This window comes from Brachyistius frenatus, unplaced genomic scaffold, assembly GCF_029030835.1.
Source record: "Brachyistius frenatus isolate BFR_SWC_R1_liver_20210118 unplaced genomic scaffold, ASM2903083v1 Contig_679, whole genome shotgun sequence".
Lineage (NCBI taxonomy): Eukaryota > Metazoa > Chordata > Actinopteri > Embiotocidae > Brachyistius > Brachyistius frenatus.
Genome location: NW_027211278.1, coordinates 1 through 24,128, shown reverse-complemented (window position 1 = coordinate 24,128; position 24,128 = coordinate 1). Strand labels below are relative to the sequence as shown.

Below are 24,128 nucleotides of genomic sequence, written 5' to 3'. Positions count from 1 at the left end.
TAAGAAGAACTTTCAGGTCACTGGTGATCCACGGCTTGTTGTTGGGGAAGCATTTTACAGTCCGGGATGGTACGGTGGTGCGTTCACAGAATTTGATGTATTCTGTGAAACAGTCCGTCATGCTGTTGATGTCCTCCCCATGTGGTCCAAACAGCGCATTCCAGTCCGTGGACCCAAAGCAGTCCTGCAGGGCTTCTTTAGCCTCCTGTGTCCACCTCCTCACAGTCCTGGTGGTCACAGGCTGCCTCTGCACCAGGGGGACATACCTGGGAGTCAGCAGGACCAGGTTGTGGTCTGATCTACCAAGGGGGTGAAGGGCAGTAGTACTGTATGCATCAATGACATTAGCATACAGTAAGTCCAGAGTTTTATTGTTCCTTGTGGGGCAGTTCACATACTGGTGCAAAGTTGGCAGTACTTTATCCAGACTGGTGTGGTTGAAGTCTCCAGTAACTGCCAAAAATGCACCGGGATGCTTAGTCTGTAGTTTAGCCACCATGGAGTGAATGGTGTCCACTGCTGCCTCTACGTCAGCTGATGGAGGAATGTAAACAACGATAACAATGGCGGACGTGAACTCCCTCGGTAAATAGTAAGGGCGCATCCCCACGGCGAGCAGTTCAATGTCCGGGCTACAAAAACGTTCCTTCACACACACGTGGTCGGGATTGCACCACCTCTCGTTCACATAGACTGCAATCCCTCCACCTTTCTTCTTACCGCTCCGAACAACGTCTCTGTCCGCCCGAACAGTCCTGAAGCCGGGTACGGCCGCGCTGTGGTCCGGGAGATGTGAGTGCAGCCATGTCTCGGTGAAACACATGATGCTGCACTCCCGGTACTCTCTCTGGGTCTTTACCAGCGCCGAGCTCGTCCGTCTTGTTGGCCAACGACCTCACGTTCCCCATTAAGATCGCCGGTACCGCTGGCTTGTATTTCCTCCTTTCCGCCTTCAGCTTAGCTCCAGCTCTGCAACCCCGCCGTCTTCTCCGAAGTTCAACGGGGATCTCAGGCCTCGCTCCGGGCAGCAGCAGTCGAGGGCTACTTAGCACGATCAGCTGATCACGCGAGTAAACAATAACAGAGCCCCCAGCCAGAAACGTGGAAAAATTACGGTCCATTACGGTCCGTTAACTGAACACGAGAGAAAGAAAAAAACAAAAACAACTCCGAAGAGAGAAGAAAGGTTTAAAATACTAATAACAAGGGGAGGGGAGCTGCTGCGACAGGCTGCCGCTAGCGCGGCGCCATCTTGTTGTTCATATCCAGTTCATATCCTTGTTTATATCCAGTCTGTAGTTTTATATCCAGTCTGTGTTTTATATCCAGTCTGTTTTATATCCAGTCTGTAGTTTTATATCCAGTCTGTTTTATATCCAGTCTGTAGTTTTATATCCAGTCTGTGTTTTATATCCAGTCTGTGGTTTTATATCCAGTCTGTAGTTTTATATCCAGTCTGTAGTTTTATATCCAGTCTGTGTTTTATATCCAGTCTGTTTTATATCCAGTCTGTAGTTTTATATCCAGTCTGTGGTTTTATATCCAGTCTGTGTTTTATATCCAGTCTGTAGTTTTATATCCAGTCTGTGGTTTTATATCCAGTCTGTACTTTTATATCCAGTCTGTGGTTTTATATCCAGTCTGTAGTTTTATATCCAGTCTGTGGTTTTATATCCAGTCTGTAGTTTTATATCCAGTCTGTGGTTTTATATCCAGTCTGTAGTTTTATATCCAGTCTGTGTTTTATATCCAGTCTGTTTTATATCCAGTCTGTAGTTTTATATCCAGTCTGTAGTTTTATATCCAGTCTGTTTTATATCCAGTCTGTTGTTTTATATCCAGTCTGTAGTTTTATATCCAGTCTGTGTTTTATATCCAGTCTGTAGTTTTATATCCAGTCTGTGGTTTTATATCCAGTCTGTGGTTTTATATCCAGTCTGTGTTTTATATCCAGTCTGTGGTTTTATATCCAGTCTGTGGTTTTATATCCAGTCTGTAGTTTTATATCCAGTCTGTGGTTTTATATCCAGTCTGTGGTTGTATATCCAGTCTGTAGTTTTATGTCCAGTCTGTAGTTTTATATCCAGTCTGTAGTTTTATATCCAGTCTGTAGTTTTATATCCAGTCTGTGTTTTATATCCAGTCTGTAGTTTTATGTCCAGTCTGTAGTTTTATATCCAGTCTGTGTTTTATATCCAGTCTGTGGTTTTATATCCAGTCTGTAGTTTTATATCCAGTCTGTGTTTTATATTCAGTTTTATATCCAGTCTGTAGTTTTATATCCAGTCTGTGGTTTTATATCCAGTCTGTGGTTTTATATCCAGTCTGTAGTTTTATATCCAGTCTGTGGTTTTATATCCAGTCTGTAGTTTTATATCCAGTCTGTTTTATATCCAGTTTTATATCCAGTCTGTGGTTTTATATCCAGTCTGTAGTTTTATATCCAGTCTGTGTTTTATATCCAGTCTGTAGTTTTATATCCAGTCTGTAGTTTTATATCCAGTCTGTGTTTTATATCCAGTCTGTGGTTTTATATCCAGTCTGTAGTTTTATATCCAGTCTGTGGTTTTATATCCAGTCTGTAGTTTTATATCCAGTCTGTAGTTTTATATCCAGTCTGTGTTTTATATCCAGTCTGTGGTTTTATATCCAGTCTGTGTTTTATATCCAGTCTGTGGTTTTATATCCAGTCTGTGGTTTTATATCCAGTCTGTGTTTTATATCCAGTCTGTGGTTTTATATCCAGTCTGTAGTTTTATGTCCAGTCTGTGGTTTTATATCCAGTCTGTAGTTTTATATCCAGTCTGTAGTTTTATATCCAGTCTGTGTTTTATATCCAGTCTGTGGTTTTATATCCAGTCTGTTGTTTTATATCCAGTCTGTTGTTTTATATCCAGGCTGTGTTTTATATCCAGTCTGTGGTTTTATATCCAGTCTGTAGTTTTATATCCAGTCTGTTGTTTTATATCCAGTCTGTGTTTTATATCCAGTCTGTAGTTTTATATCCAGTCTGTGGTTTTATATCCAGTCTGTAGTTTTATATCCAGTCTGTAGTTTTATATCCAGTCTGTGGTTTTATATCCAGTCTGTAGTTTTATATCCAGTCTGGACTCTGACGTGTCCAACAGGGCTGCCGGGCTGCACCGTCCACAGGAGGTCGGAGACAGAGACGATGTCCCACCTGTTTCTGTCTCTGACTGCTCCCAGCAGATCAGAACAACACTGTAAAGCCTGTTTGTCAGGGTGAGTTGTGAGGAAGCTAGTTATTTATAGTCCTGCCAGTGTGCAGCGGGTGAGAGCGGCTGGTTGGATCCTCACTGGGAGCACGAGCAGAAGCTGTGGAGGTCCTCTAGCCGCCCTCCACATGTCCTACATCTACCGGTGGCTGGACGTGCCGTGGGGGGACGGAGACATGGGTATTGGAGAGGACGCCGTGTTTCGTGGGTCTCCGATGCAGTGCAGCTATTTGTGCTGCAGCAGCTGAGGAAGCTCTCAGCTCTAAATATAACGGAGGCTGAGGTGCTGCTCTCAGATCAGATGTGGGGAGCACCACGTTTACACAGGAAACTGATTTCAGTCAGAAAATCCTGTTGAAAACGGCTTCTCTGTGAGTTGGTTTGTTTTGATCACAGTTACATTAAAGGTGGAGACAGAACTGTGTTGGTTCTGCTGAAGTGGTGGGAGTCCATACGGTCTGCTTTAAAAACTTCAGCGATGAACAAACATCGCTGGTTAATTATTACCTCACAGGTTCATCTGGAGAAAAAGAGTCTGCAGTCATTTAATGGATTTAGTTAGTTATTACCATGGACATGCCGGTGTCCTTTCACTCTGCACACCTGCAGCACACCTGCTCTACTTCACCTTAAATCATTCACCCAGCTCTATTTATTTACACTGACTCTTTCTGTTGACTTTATTTATTTAGGTTAACCCAATTTGTTGATTTAGTTGATGTTGACACTATTTATATTGACCTGACTTATATATATACAGTGGGTACGGAAAGTATTCAGACCCCTTTAAATTGTTCACTCTTAGTTTCATTGCAGCCATTTGCTAAAATCAAAAAAGTTCATTTTATTTCTCATTAATGTACACTCAGCACCCCATGTTGACAGAAAAAAACAGAAATGTAGAAATTTGTGCAAATTTATTAAAAAAGAAAACCTGAACTATCACATGGTCATAAGTATTCAGACCCTTTGCTCAGTATTGAGTAGAAGCACCCTTTTGAGCTCGTACAGCCATGAGTCTTCTTGGGAACGATGCAACAAGCTTTTCACACCTGGATTTGGGGATCTTCTGCCATTCTTCCTTGCAGATCCTCTCCAGTTCCGTCAGGTTGGATGGTGAACGTTGGTGGACAGACATTTTCAGGTCTCTCCAGAGATGCTCAATTGGGTTTAGGTCAGGGCTCTGGCTGGGCCAGTCAAGAATGGTCACAGAGTTGTTCCGAAGCCACTCCTTTGTTATTTTAGCTGTGTGCTTCGGGTCATTGTCTTGTTGGAAGGTGAACCTTCGGCCCAGTCTGAGGTCCAGAGCACTCTGGAAGAGGTTTTCTTCCAGGATATCTCTGTACTTGGCCGCATTCATCTTTCCTTCAATTGCAACCAGTCATCCTGTCCCTGCAGCTGAAAAACACCCCCATAGCATGATGCTGCCACCACCATGTTTCACTGTTGGGATTGTATTGGGCAGGTGATGAGCAGTGCCTGGTTTTCTTCACACATACCGCTTAGAATTAACGCCAAAAAGTTCAATCTTGGTCTCATCAGACCAGAGAATCTTATTTCTCATAGTCTGGGAGTCCTTCATGTGTTTTTTGGCAAACTCTATGCGGGCTTTCATATGTCTTGCACTGAGGAGAGGCTTCCGTCGGGCCACTCTGCCATAAAGCCCCGACTGGTGGAGGGCTGCAGTGATAGTTGACTTTGTGGAACTTTCTCCCATCTCCCTACTGCATCTCTGGAGCTCAGCCACAGTGATCTTTGGGTTCTTCTTTACCTCTCTCACCAAGGCTCTTCTCCCACGATTGCTCAGTTTGGCTGGACGGCCAGGTCTAGGAAGAGTTCTGGTCGTCCCAAACTTCTTCCATTTAAGGATTATGGAGGCCACTGTGCTCTTAGGAACCTTGAGTGCTGCAGAAATTATTTTGTAACCTTGGCCAGATCTGTGCCTTGCCACAATTCTGTCTCTGAGCTCCTTGGACAGTTCCTTCGACCTCATGATTCTCATTTGCTCTGACATGCACTGTGAGCTGTAAGGTCTTATATAGACAGGTGTGTGCCTTTCCTAATCAAGTCCAATCAGTTTAATTAAACACAGCTGGACTCCAATGAAGGAGTAGAACCATCTCAAGGAGGATCAGAAGAAATGGACAGCATGTGAGTTAAATATGAGTGTCACAGCAAAGGGTCTGAATACTTATGACCATGTGATATTTCAGTTTTTCTTTTTTTTAATAAATTTGCACAAATTTCTACATTTCTGTTTTTTTCTGTCAACATGGGGTGCTGAGTGTACATTAATGAGAAATAAAATGAACTTTTTTGATTTTAGCAAATGGCTGCAATGAAACAAAGAGTGAAAAATGTAAAGGGGTCTGAATACTTTCCGTACCCACTGTATGATGACATTTATATTTTACTTTCAGTTTCTGTGCAGCTGTGAAACTACCAGGTCATTCCACTTGATAAGGGTGTGTGTGTGTGTGTGTGTGTGTGTGTGTGTGTGTTTTTGTGCAGGGTCCTGGGCGGATCGTTCTCCTCTCCATGAAGCAGCTTCTCAGGGTCGACTGCTCGCCCTACGCACTCTGCTGGCCCAGGTAACACTACACGCACGCACACACACACACACACACACACACACACACACTCACTCTCTCTCTCACACACACACACACACACACACGCACACTCTCTCACACACACACACACACACACACACACACACACACGGCCGTGTGCAGCTTAAAGAAATGAAATCAGTGTGTGCTCTACTTTCTCAGGAAGATCACGCCAACATCGTGACCATCGATCACGTGACGCCGCTCCATGAGGCCTGCCTGTCAGGACATGTGGCGTGTGTCAGAGCGTTGATAAATGCTGGAGCTAATGTAAGTATTGTTAGCTTGGTTCAGTGTGTGTGTGTGTCCTGACTGTTTGTACCGCTCACACCCGGCTGTGTTTCCAGGTGAACGCTGCCTCCATCGATGGCGTCACTCCTCTGTATAACTGCTGTGCCTCGGGGAGCGTCGGCTGCACGGAGCTGCTGCTGCAGAACGGAGCGCACACACACACATCGCACACACACTTCCCCTCCGCTTTGCATGAAGCCTGCAAGAGAGGTAAATACACCGGCAGGACGCAGCGTGGTTGGTCAGGCTGTCCGGTGACATCTCTGGAGGTGTTTCTGGAACAAAGCTCAGCTCTGTGACGTTTACAGCTCAGGTCGGAGTCACAGACTGCTGAACCCTGATAACACTGCTGCTCTGTGACGGACAGGTGAAATAAATACACGCGTGTGTGTGTGTGTGTGTGTGTGTATGTGTGTGTAGGTAACAGCCAGTGTGTGGAGTCCCTGCTGTCCCACGGAGCAGATCCAGACTACGAGGTGTCCCACCTGGGCTCCCCTCTCTACGTGAGCTGTCAGCACGGTCACACGTCCTGCTCCAAGGTGCTGCTCCTCAGAGGTGGGTCTCATCGATGAGCACATTCAGCCATGACTCCCTCTCCAGGTGTTTCCTCCCGGGTCTCTGCTCCGGCTCATCCAGCACTCCTGAGCGGTGTTGGCCCGTTAGCTGTTAAAATGAAGCCATGCTTCACCTCCCATCACAGGTTGTGGCTGTAAATGGTGAGTGTCTGTAATAATCTGCCCCCCCCCCCCCGTCCAGGAGCCAGTGTTAACGAAGGCAGAGGAGGTGGCAGCCCCCTGCATGCAGCCGTCACACAGGACAGTGCCGATCAGGTGTCCCTGTTGCTTGACTACGGAGCTGACGTCAACCTCCGAGACGGCAACAACCAGCGGCCCGTGGAGCTGGCGCCCCCTGGTGGGAAAACACAGCAGCTGCTGCTGGCGTTTGAAGGTACTGCAACATGTTCGCCTGCACTGACTGCCAGTACTGATGCACGCAGCCACCAGCTGAGCTCGTGTCTGTTTCAGGTTCTCCCAGGAGTCTCTGCCAGCTGTGTCGTCTCCAGATCAGGAGTCTGATCGGGAGATCCCGACTGTCGCTGCTGCCTCTGCTGCCGCTGCCCTCGCTGCTCACACACTACCTGGAGCACACGGAGGGCGCCGTGTTTCCTTAACCGTTCACGTGGTTTAACCACACCTCATGCTGACATATCATCACCGTGGTTTAAACTGAGTGAAGGAGTTACTGCAACATCATGAAGATGGATTACATCATACTTGGCACCACGTCTCCTTATTTTAAATGTCTCAGTCCCTCCAGGAAGTCTGTATAATTCATGCAAATTCACCAACCATTCCACTGATTCTTCCAAAATAAAGTTCCTCAATAGAAGCTCTGCTGAAAGCACAAAGTAAACCTTTCAAAATAAAACACACTTCATCAACAAAACTAACTAGTCAGCAGCTCCAGCTCCTCTTCCTCCTCCTCATCATCATCGTTACAAACCACTCCCCGGTTAACTGAAAAAAACAACAGTAAGTAAAGGGGTCAGTCTGATGGTACGGTGCGTTAAATGAGTTCATGTTCAGCCTTCCACTTTGAAACACACGAGTGTTGTTTAAACAGTCTGTATTCCAGTCAGACGCTCTGCTCTCCAAACAGCACCGGGGTTTCTAACTTTGAGCCTCAGGATGTTGACAAAATAAGAAAAGATGAGGACTAAAATATGTCCATCTGTGATGTGCACTATATTTATTACTACCACAGGAATCATTATATACGACTACACATCCAAATCATCTGGTTTTTTCACCTAGACTTGCAGTTTTTGCCATTTGCAGGAATTTTACAGCTTTTAAAAAATTAAAATAAAACTGCTAAAATTGCATCCGAATGTTTCAAAGAAAAGCTAAATTTGAAGTATTTTTGATCACGAGTCCCAGAAAAAACCTAAATCCTGGAGGGACAGGAGGGTTTTCCTGATTGTCTGATCTGACAACAGAAACTATCGATGTTGGTTCAGCACAATGTCTTCTTTTTGTGGATATTGGGATGTAATTTGCACTTGAAAGTCTTCCGTCTGTGCGTACCTGTTTGTTCAGATTACTACAGTTGAATGTGTTGGACTGCTGTTTGTGGATCCGTGTGTGCTTCCTTCAGTTATCTGACGTCATAGAGGTGTTTGCTGTGCTCACCTGTCTCACCTGTACTCACCTGTCTCACCTGGACTCACCTGTCTCACCTGGACTCACCTGTCTCACCTGTCTCACCTGGACTCACCTGTACTCACCTGGACTCACCTGGACTCACCTGTCTCACCTGGACTCACCTGTCTCACCTGGACTCACCTGGACTCACCTGTCTCACCTGGACTCACCTGTCCCTGGACTCACCTGTCTCACCCGGACTCACCTGGACTCACCTGTCTCACCCGGACTCACCTGGACTCACCCGGACTCACCCGGACTCACCTGTCCCTGGACTCACCTGTCTCACCCGGACTCACCTGTCTCACCTGAACTCACCTGTCTCACCCGGACTCACCTGTCTCACCTGGACTCACCTGTCTCACCTGTGATCCCTCCACTTTGTGTTGAACACACAATCAATCATGTCTGCATGCTGTCTGGTTTCAGGTGTCCTCTGCCTCGTTTGTATTAAAGCTGTTGACGTGTCACGTGTTCCTGTGAGGTCTGATATCTGCACACCTGTGTGACGTGGCAGGAAGACAAAGAGCCGCTGCCCTGTTAACAATCACCTGCCCGACAGGTGGAGTTAGAAAAACGTGTTTGTCTTCCTGCAACCGGTCACACCGGCACCCCGCTGACACTCCGCGGCACGAGCTCCCCGACACAGCTGGACTCTCTGCGGACGGTCTGTCCCGTGTCTGTCCTGTCTGTCCTGTCTGTCCCGTGTCTGTCCCGTGTCTGTCCGGTCCATCCCGTGTCCGTCCTGTCTGTCCCGTATCTGTCCGGTCTGTCCCGTGTCTGTCCGGTCCGTCCCGTGTCTGTCCCGTGTCTGTCCGGTCCGTCCCGTGTCTGTCCCGTGTCTGTCCGGTCCATCCCGTGTCTGTCCCGTGTCCGTCCGGTCTGTCCCGTGTCTGTCCGGCAGGGCAGCGCCACACCGCGGGGGGGCAGCTCCACCGGAGGAGGAGCGGGAGACAACCGTCAGGAAGGAGACGGGGACAGGAGCAGGGGGACATCCTTCCCGCCACACGGACACCGAGCGGAGGTCGTTGAGTTTCTAACCAGCCGGTTAACTTCCGCCAGCAGAGCTAACGACCTGCTAGCTGCCCTGCTAACGTGCTAGCCTAGCCTAGCCTAGCTGCCGGCAGCCGGGAAGAGCCGCCGACATGAGGCTGAAAGTGGGATTTATTCTGCGCACTTTGCTCTTCATTGGGACGTTCCTGGGTCTGGTGGTGCTCTGGTCCTCTCTGTCGCCGAAAGCCGGCGACGACAACCCGTTCGGGAAAAAGGTGAGTTGACCACAGTGAGCCGGAAGTGTGCGGCGGAGGAATCAGCGTTAGCACGGTTAGCATCCCGCGGGCTAACGCGTCAGGAGGGGGGGAGGTGTGGGGGGGGGGGGGGGGAGAGGGGGGCAGCACCCCACCTGATCGGACAGGACCGGACAGGACAGGACAGGACAGGACAGGACCCTTCAGCCCTGTTTCTCCAGTGGTTGTCATGGAGACCGTCTGCCTCCTCACCGGAGCAGATCCAGGATCCTTCAGGATCCTTCAGGGCGGGACGTCCCGCGGCGTCAGGGAAGTCAAACATCTGTGGTCATGTTGAGCAGCTGTCAGTCACCATCACAGATGTGACAGCTGGTCTGATGGAACCTGGAGAACATGAACTAGAACAAACCGGAGGACAGATCTCCACGGTGCTGCTCACGACAGGAACCAGATGTTTGACCACTGAAATCAAGTTCTCCAGTTCTGATCTGAACACATCATGTCCAGTCACATGATTCCTCCAGCTGTCCGTCATCTGTCATCCGTCATCAGGCCTCCGTCATCAGGCCTCCGTCTGTTTGTCTGGATCCTCCCAGTCTGATGACTCCTTGTTTGAAACCACACGTGAAGATCTGGCTTCACCTGTGATGACGCAACATGGGTGGTGGGGGGGGGGGATGTGTGGTGTGTGTGTGTGTGTGGGGGGGGGTGTGTGTGTGTGTGTGTGGGGGGGGGTGTGTGTGTGGTGTGTGTGTGTGGGGGGGGTGTGTGGTGTGTGTGGTGTGTGGGGTGTGTGTGTGGTGTGTGTGTGTGTGTGTGTGTGTGGTGTGTGGTGTGTGTGTGTGTGTGTGTGTGTGTGTGTGTGTGTGTGTGTGTGTGTGTGTGTGTGGTGTGTGTGTGTGTGGGGGTGTGTGTGTGTGTGTGTGTGTGTGTGTGTGGTGTGTGTGTGTGTGTGTGTGTGTGTGTGTGGGGGTGTGGTGTGTGTGGTGTGTGTATGTGTGTGGTGTGTGTGTGTGTGGGGGGGGGTGTGTGTGTGTGTGTGTGTGTGTGTGTGTGTGTGTGTGTGTGTGTGTGTGGTCCTAAACGCTGCTGTAGTCCAGCTGACAGACACATGGGCCTGACATCATCACCAGCTGTGCAGACAGAGCTCTGCTGAGGGCTCATCAGGATCAGCTGACTTGGGGACGGTGGCCACGGCAACACGCCTCAGAGACGGTGGAGGCCGTCCTCATCCCTCCTTTAGTGTCCACTCTGACAGGCTCTGCTTAACCTTCTGTGTTTTCACCCCCGCAGACCGACAGCTCGCTGCCCAGAGGAGAGCCGATGGACCAGTTCAAACCTGTGGTGCCCTGGCCTCACGTGGAGGGGGTGGAGGTCGACCTCAACTCCATCAGACTCAAAAATGGTGAGAGGAGGGGGAGGAGGGGGTGGAGGTCGACCTCAACTCCATCAGACTCAAAAATGGTGAGAGGAGGGGGAGGAGGAGGAGGGGAGGTCGACCTCAACTCCATCAGACTCAAAAATGGTGAGAGGAGGGGGAGGGGGAGGAGGAGGGGGTGGAGGTCGACCTCAACTCCATCAGACTCAAAAATGGTGAGAGGAGGGGGAGGAGGGGGCGGAGGTCGACCTCAACTCCATCAGACTCAAAAATGGTGAGAGGAGGGGGAGGAGGAGGTGAGAGTGGGAGGTCGACCTCAACTCCATCAGACTCAAAAATGGTGAGAGGAGGGGGGAGGAGGGGGGGAGGTGGAGGTCGACCTCAACTCCATCAGACTCAAAAATGGTGAGAGGAGGAGGGGGAGGTGGGGGTGGAGGTCGACCTCAACTCCATCAGACTCAAAAATGGTGAGAGGAGGGGGGAGGAGGGGGGGGGTGGAGGTCGACCTCAACTCCATCAGACTCAAAAATGGTGAGAGGAGGGGGAGGGGGAGGGGGGTGGAGGTCGACCTCAACTCCATCAGACTCAAAAATGGTGAGAGGAGGAGGGGGGTCAACCTCAACTCCATCAGGAGGGGGGGCGGAGGTCGACCTCAACTCCATCAGACTCAAAAATGGTGAGAGGAGGAGGGGAGGAGGAGGGGGTGGAGTCGACCTCAACTCCATCAGACTCAAAAATGGTGAGAGAGAGGAGGGGAGGAGGACTCAAAAATGGTGAGAGGAGGGGAGGAGGAGGTCGACCTCAACTCCATCAGACTCAAAAATGGTGAGAAGGAGGGAGGTGAGAGGATCAGACTCAAAAATGGACCTCAACTCCATCAGACTCAAAAATGGTGAGAGGAGGGGGAGGAGGAGGGGGTGGAGGTCGACCTCAACTCCATCAGACTCAAAAATGGTGAGAGGAGGAGGGGGAGGGGGGGAGGAGGTCGACCTCAACTCCATCAGACTCAAAAATGGTGAGAGGAGGGGGAGGGGAGGGGGTGGAGGTCGACCTCAACTCCATCAGACTCAAAAATGGTGAGAGGAGGGGGAGGAGGGGGCGGAGGTCGACCTCAACTCCATCAGACTCAAAAATGGTGAGAGGAGGGGGAGGAGGAGGAGGAGGGGGTGGAGGTCGACCTCAACTCCATCAGACTCAAAAATGGTGAGAGGAGGGGGAGGAGGAGGAGGAGGGGTGGAGGTCGACCTCAACTCCATCAGACTCAAAAATGGTGAGAGGAGGAGGGGGCGGAGGTCGACCTCAACTCCATCAGACTCAAAAATGGTGAGAGGAGGGGGGAGGAGGGGGTGGAGGTCGACCTCAACTCCATCAGACTCAAAAATGGTGAGAGGAGGGGGAGGAGGAGGGGAGGAGGTCGACCTCAACTCCATCAGACTCAAAAATGGTGAGAGAGGAGGAGGGGGTGGAGGTCGAGGGTGAGAGGAGGGGGGAGGAGGTCGACCTCAACTCCATCAGACTCAAAAATGGTGAGAGGAGGGGAGGAGGAGGAGGTGGAGGTCGACCTCAACTCCATCAGACTCAAAAATGGTGAGAGGAGGGGGAGGAGGAGGGGGTGGAGGTCGACCTCAACTCCATCAGACTCAAAAATGGTGAGAGGAGGAGGGGGAGGAGGTGGAGGTCGACCTCAACTCCATCAGACTCAAAAATGGTGAGAGGAGGGGGAGGAGGGGGTGGAGGTCGACCTCAACTCCATCAGACTCAAAAATGGTGAGAGGAGGAGGGGAGGAGGAGGGGGTGGAGGTCGACCTCAACTCCATCAGACTCAAAAATGGTGAGAGGAGGAGGAGGAGGAGGGGGTGGAGGTCGACCTCAACTCCATCAGACTCAAAAATGGTGAGAGGAGGGGGAGGAGGAGGAGGAGGGGAGGTCGACCTCAACTCCATCAGACTCAAAAATGGTGAGAGGAGGGGGAGGAGGAGGAAGGGGAGGAGGAGGAGGAGAAAGAAGAGGAGGGGGAGGAAGAAGGGGGTGGAGGAGGAGGAGGAGGTGCAGGAGAGCTGCAGCATGATCAGCTGCAGAGGTTCTAATGAAGTCCTGTGTGTGTGTGTGTGTCTGTGTGTCTGTGTGTGTGTGTGTGTGTGTGTGTCTGCGTGTGTGTGTGTGTGTGTGTGTCTGTGATTGTGTCTGTGTGTGTGTGTGTGTGTGTGTGTGTGTGTGTGTGTGTGTGTGTGTGTGTGTGTGTGTGTGTGTGTGTGTGTGTGTGTGTGTGTGTGTGTGTGTGTGTGTGTGTGTGTCTGTGTGTGTGTGTGTGTGTGTGTGTGTGTGTGTGTGTGTGTGTGTGTGTGTGTGTGTGTGTGTGTGTGTGTGTGTGTGTGTGTGTGTGTGTGTGTGTGTGTGTGTGTGTGTGTGTGTGTGTGTGTGTGTGTGTGTGTGTGTGTGTGTGTGTGTGTGTGTGTGTGTGTGTGTGTGTGTGTGTGTGTGTGTGTGTGTGTGTGTGTGTGTGTGTGTGTGTGTGTGTGTGTGTGTGTGTGTGTGTGTGTGTGTGTGTGTGTGTGTGTGTGTGTGTGTGTGTGTGTGTGTGTGTGTGTGTGTGTGTGTGTGTGTGTGTGTGTGTGTGTGTGTGTGTGTGTGTGTGTGTGTGTGTCTGTGTGTGTGTGTGTGTGTGTGTGTGTGTGTGTGTGTGTGTGTGTGTGTGTGTGTGTGTGTGTGTGTGTGTGTGTGTGTGTGTGTGTGTGTGTGTGTGTGTGTGTGTGTGTGTGTGTGTGTGTGTGTGTGTGTCTGTGTGTGTCTGTGTGTGTGTGTGTGTGTGTGTGTGTGTGTGTGTGTGTGTGTGTGTGTGGTTACAGGGGGGGCTGACCCTCCCCCGCCCCCTGACCAGAAGCAGGTGATCCAGCAGCAGTATGTGACCTTCAGACCTCACACTCACGCCTACAGCAGCCCCGTCATGAAGAAAGGGATCCTGGGAAACTTTGAGCTGAAGGAACCTGAACCTCAAGGTGTCCCCGGGGGGCCCGGGGAGGGCGCCAAGCCCTTCATTCTGGGTCCAGAGTACAAAGACAGCGTCCAGGCCTCCATCAAAGAGTTTGGCTTCAACATGGTGGCGAGTGATATGATCTCCCTGGACAGAACCATCAGTGATATACGCCACGAGGAGTAAGTAGTGCTCCTCTTCTCCACTGGTTCTGTTGTTTCAGCCTCCTAACAGCTCCTGGACACCGGACAGCTGGAGCAAAAGTTTGATACCCCTGTCAGATCTCCATCAGGCCCGTTAATCAGTCACAGACATGAGGCCGGATGCTTGTGGTCACTCTGGGCTGCCTTCTTCTGGATGTCCTGTTGAGATACCAGCTCAGATCTAAATAGGTGGCAGATTGTCTGTTCAGAAACACCTGTCTGATAAGACCCGCCCCCCGCAGCCTCTGATTGGCTCTGACCCTGCACCTCAGAAACAAACCGCTTCACTGACTTTCTGTTTGAGGGGAGAACCTGATGCCCCCAGTGGCGCTCAGTGGTACTGCACGTCACACACACTACTGTTTGTATAACGTGTGACAGAAGGCCGTACACACCGTGCTGAACCGGTCTGACAGATCCACGTCACACAGGGTTGAGCCGCTCCTTCACATCACATCAGGATGTTGGACAGCTCCGTCTTCACCGTCTCCTGCAGCGTTTACAGTGGACACACTCTCTACGCACATATTAGTGAATGAGCTCCAACGTGAAGCTGCAGCAGCAGCTCTGTTTCTGCTCAGTGACCCAAAAGACTTCGTCCTCCAGGAAAGGTCCTGCAGTGGAGATTTGTCTTCGTAACAGCCTGTAGTCGTACACCTGGCCTGGCTCCGCCCCTCTGATCTGTTGGAGACGCCGCCGGCGTGTCTTCTACCAGCATTCATGGACGAGGGAAAACAAACAGTACCGAGAACGGCAGAGGACTTCTACTGAACTGCTTATAAGATACTGAAGACGAGTCGGAGACACCAGGTGAACCCCCCCCCCGTGTTTCCTTTGGCTCGTACATAATGAGCACTGTGAACACAAACCACACACTCTTCCTCCGGTGTAGATGAAGAGCCACTTACGGACGACAAACTACACTCGCTGCTGAAAGTACCTCAAATAGAAACGTAAAGCGTTTCTGTCACTGTGACGACGTGAGTGTAATATCGGTTTAATAATAATATGCTGATCACGGTCCAAAGCTGTGGAACACACCTTGTTTACAGTCAGACGTCTTGAATGAGAACCACCACCTCACCCAGCCTGCCGGGACCTTTCAGCTCGTGACCTGTAATTATTACAGAAGCAGCTTTCAACTGTAAACGTCACATCTAACTCCAGTCATCACATCACGCGTCTGTCTCACCAACACGTTAACACGGCAAACTAATCACGTCATCCTTCATAAAGATCCAAGCACGGTTTTATAATACAGTCCTTTCCTGCTTGTGGACGCACAAACACTTTCAGTGTGGATCCTGTTTTATGAGGCCTGATGTCAACACCTCTACCTGTCCAGCAGGGGGCCTGGCCCTTTAAAGCTTCAATCACACCAGATCCGTTCTTCCTTTTTTTCCAGATGTATCTTTTAAGCTGTCCGTGCAGGTTGCAGTTGTTCCTGAAGCTGAGTTGGAGGATGAATGCAGCCTCTCTGACCGACGTCTCTCGTCTCTCCTCCAGGTGTAAGTACTGGCATTATGACGAAAGGCTGATGACGTCCAGCGTGGTGATCGTCTTCCATAACGAGGGCTGGTCCACGCTGTTGAGAACCGTCCACAGCGTCATCAAGAGGACTCCCAGGAGGTACCTGGCTGAGATCGTCATGATCGACGACTTCAGCAACAAAGGTGAGCCCTGCTGTGAATGGAAACGTCATGGAAACGATCTTCAACAGCTCAGCAGGAAACTTCAGGAACCGTATTCACAAAGAGTCTCAATCCTCAGAGCTACTAACTAAAATAAAGAAATAAAACCTCAGGAAACTTCTCTGATCAGCTGTGATGGAGGAAAGGACAGAAACCTGATCTCAGGGAGGGGGTGTGGTCCACCCCGTTGCTAGGTGACACGTCCTTTTAACAGATGTGATTGGTTGATCCAAAATATTCCCTCTTGGTGATAAAGGGACAGAACGGACAGCGACCTCCGGTGGAGATCAAGTGAACTGCGTGTTAAAGCGTGTGTGTGATGAGTGCTGATGAAGGTTGACCAGACTCCAGTCATTTCTACACTCCAACATCTTCATCACTTTCATGTGTTGTTGTGTTGGTGGGAGAAGAGACGTCTCTGATGAGACCACAAACATCCTGCAGACCATCTGGACACTTTCATCAAGTCATTCAGAGTTTGAACAACATTTCTCTGACTTGAAAGTAGGAGGAACTTTTAGTCTGAGGACTGTTTGTGAATACGGATCCTCAACTCGGCTGGTTTTAACTTTTACTCTTTGGTCCACACTTGTGTTTAAAGGTTTTAGGATTTAGAGTATTTCACTGTATGACAACTGTCTAACATCATCATCATTATTATTATTATTATTATTAGTAGTAGTAGTAGTCACAGGCTGGTTAAGGTTATTGTCAGTGTCTTGGGGATGTCCTCACAAAGATAGCTGTACAAACGTGTGTGTGTGTGTGTGTGTAGTCCACCTGAAGGAGCGCTTGGAGGAGTACATCAAGCAGTGGAACGGTCTCGTAAAAGTCTTCAGAAATGAGAAGAGAGAAGGACTCATACAGGCCCGAAGTATTGGAGCCCACAAGGCCAATAAAGGACAGGTAACACCTCCCCTCCCTCCCCTCCCCACCTCCCCTCTCCTCCCACCTCCCCTGACTGATGCAGCTGTCAGCATGGTCATTTCTCAGAATGTGTTAGTATTCATGGTGAACTCCCCTGATGGACAGGTATCAGGCTTCAGACTGACACCGTCACACAGGTGGTGAAACACAGACATCCATGTGTTTGTGTTGCTCTGTGTTGCAGGTGCTCATCTACCTGGATGCTCACTGTGAGGTTGCCGTCAACTGGTACGCTCCGCTGGTCGCTCCCATTTCCAAAGACAGGTAACCCCCACCTGCTCAGCCTCACCTGTGATGACAGCTGCAACAGAATCCGCTCATTGACTTCCTGTTCTGCACATCTGTGTGATGTAGTGAGTCACAGGACACGCGTACATATCAACAGATACAATACAAGGGTGTGTGTGTGTGTGTGTGTGTGTGTGTGTGTGTGTGTGTGTGTGTGTGTATGTGTATACGTATATATATATATATATGTATATATATATGTATATATGTGTGTATATATGTGTGTGTGTGTGTGTGCGTGTGCAGGACCGTGTGCACAGTCCCCCTGATAGACTATATAGATGGTAATGAGTACAGTATGGAGCCCCAGCAGGGGGGCGATGAGGACGGGCTGGCTCGGGGAGCGTGGGACTGGAGTCTGCTGTGGAAGAGAGTCCCTCTGAGCCACCGAGAGAAGACCAAGAGACAAGAGACCACGCAGCCGTACCGGTACACAGCTCTCAGCAAGCATGTTGAAACTCACCTGTTCTCTTTGTCTCCAACCCCCTCCCCCCCCCCACCTGTCCCATCCTGCACCGTGTGCTGCTCTGTCTCCGTCTGCTACCCCCCCCCACACACACACACACATACATGTCTGCGTGTCTTCCCTTGCACTGCTGTCTGTACCCTCCCCCCTCATGTGCCCCCCTCCCCCTCCCCCATGTATGGCGTATGCATGGCCCCGCCCTGTCAGAACGGTGTGCACGGTGCCTCTGATCGACTCGATCCACGGCCAGAGGTTCACCGTGGAGCCCCAGGCTGGAGGAGACGAGGACGGGCTGGCTCGAGGAGCCTGGGACTGGAGCATGCTCTGGAAGAGAGTCCCTCTGGGAGACAGAGAAAAGTCTCTGAGACAATCTCACACTGAGCCCTATAGGTACAGAAACCCCTCTGACCGAGGGGGACACACGTCCAACGCTTTTCTAATCAGGTGTGACATTAAGACGAGCGCTGCCTCGCTCCTTTGTGGTGGAGCTGATGTTGCTGCCGGCTCTGAGCTCAGATCAGTACACGACTTTAATTTACTGCACAGCACAACTAACCAACTAAACCGAGCCGCCTGCACCTCCCACTGATGGGGGGTCGCTCCTCACTGTCCTGTCTGCTGGCTCTCTGCTTTAACGGGGTGCCTCCTTTCACTCGGGGGCCTTCAGGTGTCTTCTGCTCTCATTCTGTCTGTGGACGTCTCTGCGGGGACTTTAAAGGGCTGCTCCACGGTCACAGCCATCTGATGCTGCTGTTCGGCTCTTCAGGGGAGCTTCTGGTGTGAATCGGGTTCGGGCCGGGGCACCATCACCCCCACCCCCACCCCATCACTTCCTCATTCATCATGTCTCGCTGTCAGACTTTTTTTCTTGCCTTTGCTGTCTCATTTTTTTCGCTGTGTTTCTCTCAGTCTCACTGTTAGAACAGGAAGTGGAAGCCCGTGTTTTCAGCGTGTTTTGATGCGTGAAGCTGGATGAACATGTGTTTGTCTGTGTACATGTGTCTCCGCAGGTCTCCAGCCATGGCAGGAGGCCTCTTCGCTATAGAGAGAGACTTCTTCTTCGAGCTGGGTCTGTACGACCCGGGCCTGCAGATATGGGGAGGAGAGAACTTTGAGATATCCTACAAGGTAGACGTGGCCGGATGTGTGTAGTTTGTGTGTAGAGGGACACCCTGCTAACGGCTCGTCTCCACGTTGTGTTTGTAGATCTGGCAGTGCGGCGGCCAGCTGCTCTTCGTGCCGTGTTCTCGTGTCGGTCACATCTACAGACTGCAGGGATGGCAGGGAAACCCTCCACCCGCACATGTCGGGTCCTCCCCCACCCTGAAGGTAGAAGGGCAGACAAAGATAATAGTCCATCGAAGATCATTGGCGGTTAAAGTTGTTTCAAAATCAACATCCTGGTCATTAAATCATATCCATATCTCACAGACAGGAGCTGTTAGTAGGTGTTTTATTTTGAAAAATGTTTCCTGTCTGACCTCAGCAGCTGGAATCCAACTCCTTCATCGTTTTATCATTTCTTCTTCCAAATGTTTCATTTATGAGACGACGTATGAAAGACTTTAAATTTAAAGATATATTTTAACACTTTATTGTCTAATTTACAACTCTGTGTGTGTAGAACTATGTCCGTGTGGTGGAGGTGTGGTGGGATGATTATAAGGACTACTTCTACGCCAGCCGTCCTGAAACTTTGACTCTGGCCTACGGAGACATCAGTGACCTGAAACGCTTCAGGTGCGTTCACACAACAAAACTCACTGAACACACACACTCTGAACACTCTGAACACTCTCTGAACACTCTGTGAACACTCTGAACACTCTCTGAACACTCTGTGAACACTCTGTGAACACTCTGAACACTCTCTGAACACTCTGAACACTCTCTGAACACTCTCTGAACACTCTCTGAACACTCTGTGAACACTCTGTGAACACTCTGAACACTCTGAACACTCTCTGAACACTGAACACTCTTTGAACACTCTGAACACTCTGTGAACACTCTGAACACTCTGAACACTCTCTGAACACTCTGTGAACACTGAACACTCTGAACACTCTGTGAACACTCTGAACACTCTTTGAACACTCTGAACACTCTGTGAACACTCTGAACACTCTTCCACGTGTCCCTGAAAGTATTAAAACATCTTGATTTCCATCAAAAGTAAATCTTTTCAAACTAAACTCTCTTTATTACCAACAATAACTCCTCATTCCAACCAGAAAGTCTCTGCTCCTGTTTTCATCTCCAAATAAAACTCTGTTCACGGAGAAACAGGAACAAGAGGAGAAACAGGAAGTGACGGGGTTTGTGGGAAATGTGTTCTTCACATTAAAATGATGATTAAATGTTTGTGATCAAAGGAAGTGATTCCATATTACTGGATGTTAAATGAGTTTTCTCCACACGTCCAGTTGTCAGAGACGTCTCTTTGTTGGTTTCATCCAGCAGGTCTATGTGTTGAATGAACATGAATTAAACAGCATCTAAAGCTCTTATTTTGAAAGGCTGATGTCGTCCTTGTTTCTATATTCCAGTCACAGACGGTCTGTTCTGGAAACATACGCAGCTTTTAGGAGTTTTTAAGAACTTTTAGGACCTTTTAGGAACTTTTAGGCGCTTTTAGGAGTTTTTAGGAACTTTTAGGAACTTTTAGGACCTTTTAGGAGTTTTTAGGAACTTTTAGGAGCTTTTAGCCCCCTGATGGTTCTCTAAGTTTAATAAATACATAAAAAAAGATTACAGCTAAAATATTTCTGATGTGCAGCAGGATTATTATCACAGGAAGTAATTACACATTTATTATTTAATGCTTAAAAAAAATCTAATGTTTCTTTCTCCACTTTCTAATTCCCACAATTTTACTGTAAAAAAACGGACTTAAAACTCCACAAATTACGTTGATTACATTTTCAAAACATTTGAGCCGGGTCACATGACACACGTTGAAGTCCTCTTCGGACAAACCCCTTCCTTTATTTGGGTTTTGAATGAGTATGACGAGCTCACTGAGAATGAACTCTTGTCTGTTGGCTGAACTTTATTTTTAGGGAGGAACATCGATGCAAAAGTTTCAAATGGTTCATGGAGGAGATCGCGTACGACATCCCACTGCACTACCCTCTGCCTCCTAAAAATGTAGAGTGGGGGGAGGTAGGCACACACACACACACACACATACGTACACACACACTCACTCTCGCACTCACTCACACACTCACACAGACACACACGCTCACGCACTCACTCACACTCTCACTCTCGCACACTCACACACTCATGCACTCACACTCGCTCTCACACACACACACGCTCCCGCACACTCACACTCTCACACACACTCTCACACACACTCACACACTCATGCACTCACACTCTCACTCACACTCTCACACACGCGTTCAGCCAGTGTTTCCTGTGTAACTGATTGAACATCCTGCTCCACGTGTGCAGATTCGGGGCTTCGAGACGAGTTACTGCATCGACAGCATGGGACACACCAACGGAGGCAACGTGGAGATCGGGCCGTGCCACCGGATGGGGGGCAACCAGGTAACGTAGCCCTCCTGTCTGGGCCTCAGCTCGGCCGCGCGCCGGTCCGGCCCGATGACGAGCTTCAGGGCCGAGGATATTTGTCCTGAGAATATTTCCCATCGTGACTCTTCGTGACTCTGTAGTTCAGACGACAGGTTGGACAGATCATAGACACAGGCGACATCACTGCTGGGCACCACTTCCTGTTTACACAGAAATGAACTAAATACAATTTGTAAACAGTTGTTATTGTGTGTGTGTGTGTGTGTGTGTGTGTGTGTGTGTGTGTGTGTAGTTGTTCCGTATCAACGAAGCCAACCAGCTGATGCAGTACGACCAGTGTCTGACCAGAGGAGATAATTCAGCTGTCATCGTTACACACTGTGAACAGAACCAATACACTGAGTGGAAGTACTTCAAGGTGACACACACACACACACACACACACACACACACTGACACTCACACACTGACACACACACACTGAGATACACACTGACACACACAGAGATACACACTCACACACAAAGATACACACACACTGAGATACACACTGATACACACTCACACACACACACACACAGAGATACACACTCACACACAAAGATACACACACACACTGAGATACACACACACACACACACACACACACACACACACACACACACACACATGGATGTTGCGGACAAGAAGTGATTAAATTAACCTGTTTCTGTCCCTTCCCTCTGTCTGTGTATCTGTCCCTCTTTCTCTGTCCCTGTGTCTCTGTCCTTCTGTGTCTTTGTCCCTCTCTCTCTGTGTCTCTGTCTCTGTCCATCTGTCTCTCTGCAGGACCTCCATCGCTTCACTCACGTGCCAACAGGTAAGAGCTGCTTCATTTTTATCCATCCAACAGTTTGAATGTCTCTCTGACTGATGTCCTCCAGATCAGGACATCACTAACAATCATTCTCTACATCCCTTTACAGCTGTCCTTAGTTAAGGACAAGTTAAGCTGAGTCTCTGATCTGTGTCCCTGAGTCTCTGATCTGTGTCCTGAGTCTCTGCTCTGTGTCCCTGAGTCTCTGATCTGTGTCCCTGAGTCTCTGATCTGTGTCCCTGAGTCTCTGCTCTGTGTCTCTGATCTGTCTCCCTGAGTCTCTGCTCTGTGTCTCTGATCTGTGTCCCTGAGTCTCTGATCTGTGTCCCTGCGTCTCTGTGTCCTCCTCCAGGTAAATGTCTGGACCGCTCCGACCTGCTGCACAAAGTCTTCATCTCTGACTGTGACACCAGTAAAACCACCCAGAGGTGGGAGATGAACAACATCGTGGCTGTTTGAGGAGCCCGTCAGCCACAACACGCCCTCCGTCTGGACGACGGGACGCTCCAGAGGACGGAGGAGCCGCCGGTCCTCAGACTGAGCTGTGGGACACTGACCCATCTCTGTCCTCCGTGGCGGCTGTTTACGCTGTCCTTCTGTCTGTCTGGGCGCTCAGGTCTTTTCTAAACCATGAAATCAATCATCTCTAACTACGTAACAGTCCCGCTCTCATTGGACCGTCAGCCACCCGAGGAGCCTTCTGATTGGTGGACTGATCCGTCTGGGTCGGCTGCAGACGGCCACAACATGTCTGGGTTATAAAAAGGAGGTGGAGGAGATCTGAATGAGTGAAGCCAGCGTGGTTGGAGACGTCGACTCGCTGCTGATGTTCTTCGTTCCTCCTGCTACTGATGTTCCTCCTGCTACTGATGTTCCTCCTGCTCCCGATGCTCCTCCTGCTCCCAATGTTCCTCCTGCTCCCGATGCTCCTCCCCTCCTGCTCCCGATGCTCCTCCTGCTACTGATGTTCCTCCTGCTCCCGATGCTCCTCCTGCTCCCGATGCTCCTCCTGCTCCCGATGCTCCTCCCCTCCTGCTCCCGATGTTCCTCCTGCTCCCGATGCTCCTCCCCTCCTGCTCCCGATGCTCCTCCTGCTCCTGAAGACTCACCGTGTTTCTGTTGGGAAACAATCATCATGTAAAAATGACCGACTCAGCATCGTCCTGCTCTGTCCTGTTTTCTTAGAGAGACACTAGACGACTTGTCTGAGTCCGTCGTCCCGTCGTCCCGTCGGTCCTCCTACGTGATGTTCCAAACGCAGAGCGAGAGATGAAGAGGAACTCGTACACCTTCTGTTCAGGTCTGTTGCTCTACAGACGTCGGACCGTTGAGTCGTGTGAGGACTGGGGTGGGGGGGGGGGTACACTCCTCCCTGATGGAGCGGGGTGTGAGCTGTGGGTGTCTGGAGGTTTGGTCTGCGGATGTTTGTTCAATGTAAATCGATTTCTTTCTGATGATCATGGTGCGTTTTGGGCCTCGAATGATGTAAATATGTAACTTATAGCAGAGATTTAATGAGGTGGGGGGGGGGGGCAGAGGGAATAAAGACCTGATTTTTACCACCTCGGTGTCCTGTCACTGACCCGGGTCACCTGGGGGAGGAGGGGGTGCAGCACAAATATGAGGAGAAGCTCGCTGTCCTCTGTTTCTGTCTCCTGCATCAAACTGACACTAAAACTTTCACTTTTCATTCATCTTCTAGTTATTAATTTGTTTTTAGACTCCGGTTCACAAAAGAAACTGAATAGAAAAAAATGGCACAAAAGTTATTTACACAAACTATAACTATAACATTTTATATTGTGTTTCTGGTGTGAAGGTTTGATTCAGAGGGTTTACTGTGAAATGTGACGTTCATCAGTCACACAGGAAACATCCGGATCAGTTTACAAAATAAAACCTTCCGGTCAGCAGGATGAGGATTATTAGGACGTTTCAGTCTGATCGTCTGACAGATCAACAGTGGAACTTCTTGTCTTTTATTTCCCTCGAAGTATTTAAATATTCCGTTTATTTCTGTTCTTGCTCCGCCCCGCCCCGCCCCGCCCCGCTCTGCTCCGCCCCGCCCCGCTCTGCTCCGCCCCGCCCCGCCCCGCTCCGCCCCGCCCCGCCCCGCTCCGGAGTCGTGCATATTTCCTATTGGTGGGTACAATGACATGTGACGTAACACGGAAGTGAACGCGTCTTGTTTCCGGGTTTTGATCGAGCA

At 49.8% G+C, this 24,128-nt stretch overlaps 2 protein-coding genes and 1 long non-coding RNA gene across 6 annotated transcripts; 2 read left to right on the top strand and 1 right to left on the bottom strand.

Moving 5' to 3' along the window:
* Window positions 1-5,556: 5,556 nt before the first annotated feature.
* Window positions 5,557-8,210, top strand: LOC138615066 (ankyrin repeat and SOCS box protein 5-like). Its single transcript, XM_069688691.1, has 6 exons — window positions 5,557-5,827; window positions 6,011-6,118; window positions 6,196-6,349; window positions 6,560-6,694; window positions 6,896-7,087; window positions 7,165-8,210. Exons 1-6 carry the CDS (start codon window positions 5,630-5,632, stop codon window positions 7,308-7,310), a joined length of 933 nt encoding a protein of 310 aa, XP_069544792.1. The 5' UTR covers window positions 5,557-5,629; the 3' UTR covers window positions 7,311-8,210.
* Window positions 8,211-8,426: 216 nt separating this feature from the next.
* LOC138615067 (uncharacterized) lies at window positions 8,427-9,083 on the bottom strand. 2 transcript variants are annotated; one of them, XR_011310408.1, is made up of 3 exons: window positions 8,633-9,083; window positions 8,559-8,577; window positions 8,427-8,513 (listed from the first exon to the last, which is right to left on the bottom strand). It is a non-coding gene; the product is annotated as an uncharacterized lncRNA (long non-coding RNA). The 2 variants fall into 2 exon arrangements; XR_011310409.1 differs by having other exon boundaries at window positions 8,559-8,607; window positions 8,643-9,076.
* A 49-nt stretch (window positions 9,084-9,132) lies between these two features.
* On the top strand, window positions 9,133-23,292 carry galnt7 (UDP-N-acetyl-alpha-D-galactosamine: polypeptide N-acetylgalactosaminyltransferase 7). Of its 3 annotated transcripts, none has more exons than XM_069688689.1 (15): window positions 9,133-9,611; window positions 10,884-10,995; window positions 13,815-14,121; window positions 15,649-15,815; window positions 16,609-16,739; window positions 16,945-17,024; window positions 17,722-17,904; window positions 18,525-18,642; window positions 18,721-18,843; window positions 19,139-19,254; window positions 20,577-20,679; window positions 20,980-21,078; window positions 21,356-21,481; window positions 21,892-21,922; window positions 22,272-23,292. In XM_069688689.1, exons 1-15 carry the CDS (start codon window positions 9,489-9,491, stop codon window positions 22,376-22,378), a joined length of 1,926 nt encoding a protein of 641 aa, XP_069544790.1. In that variant the 5' UTR covers window positions 9,133-9,488; the 3' UTR covers window positions 22,379-23,292. The 3 variants fall into 3 exon arrangements, with proteins under 3 accessions (XP_069544790.1, XP_069544789.1, XP_069544791.1); XM_069688688.1 differs by lacking the exon at window positions 17,722-17,904 and adding an exon at window positions 17,295-17,477 and having other exon boundaries at window positions 9,135-9,611; XM_069688690.1 differs by lacking the exon at window positions 17,722-17,904 and having other exon boundaries at window positions 9,135-9,611.
* Window positions 23,293-24,128: the final 836 nt, after the last annotated feature.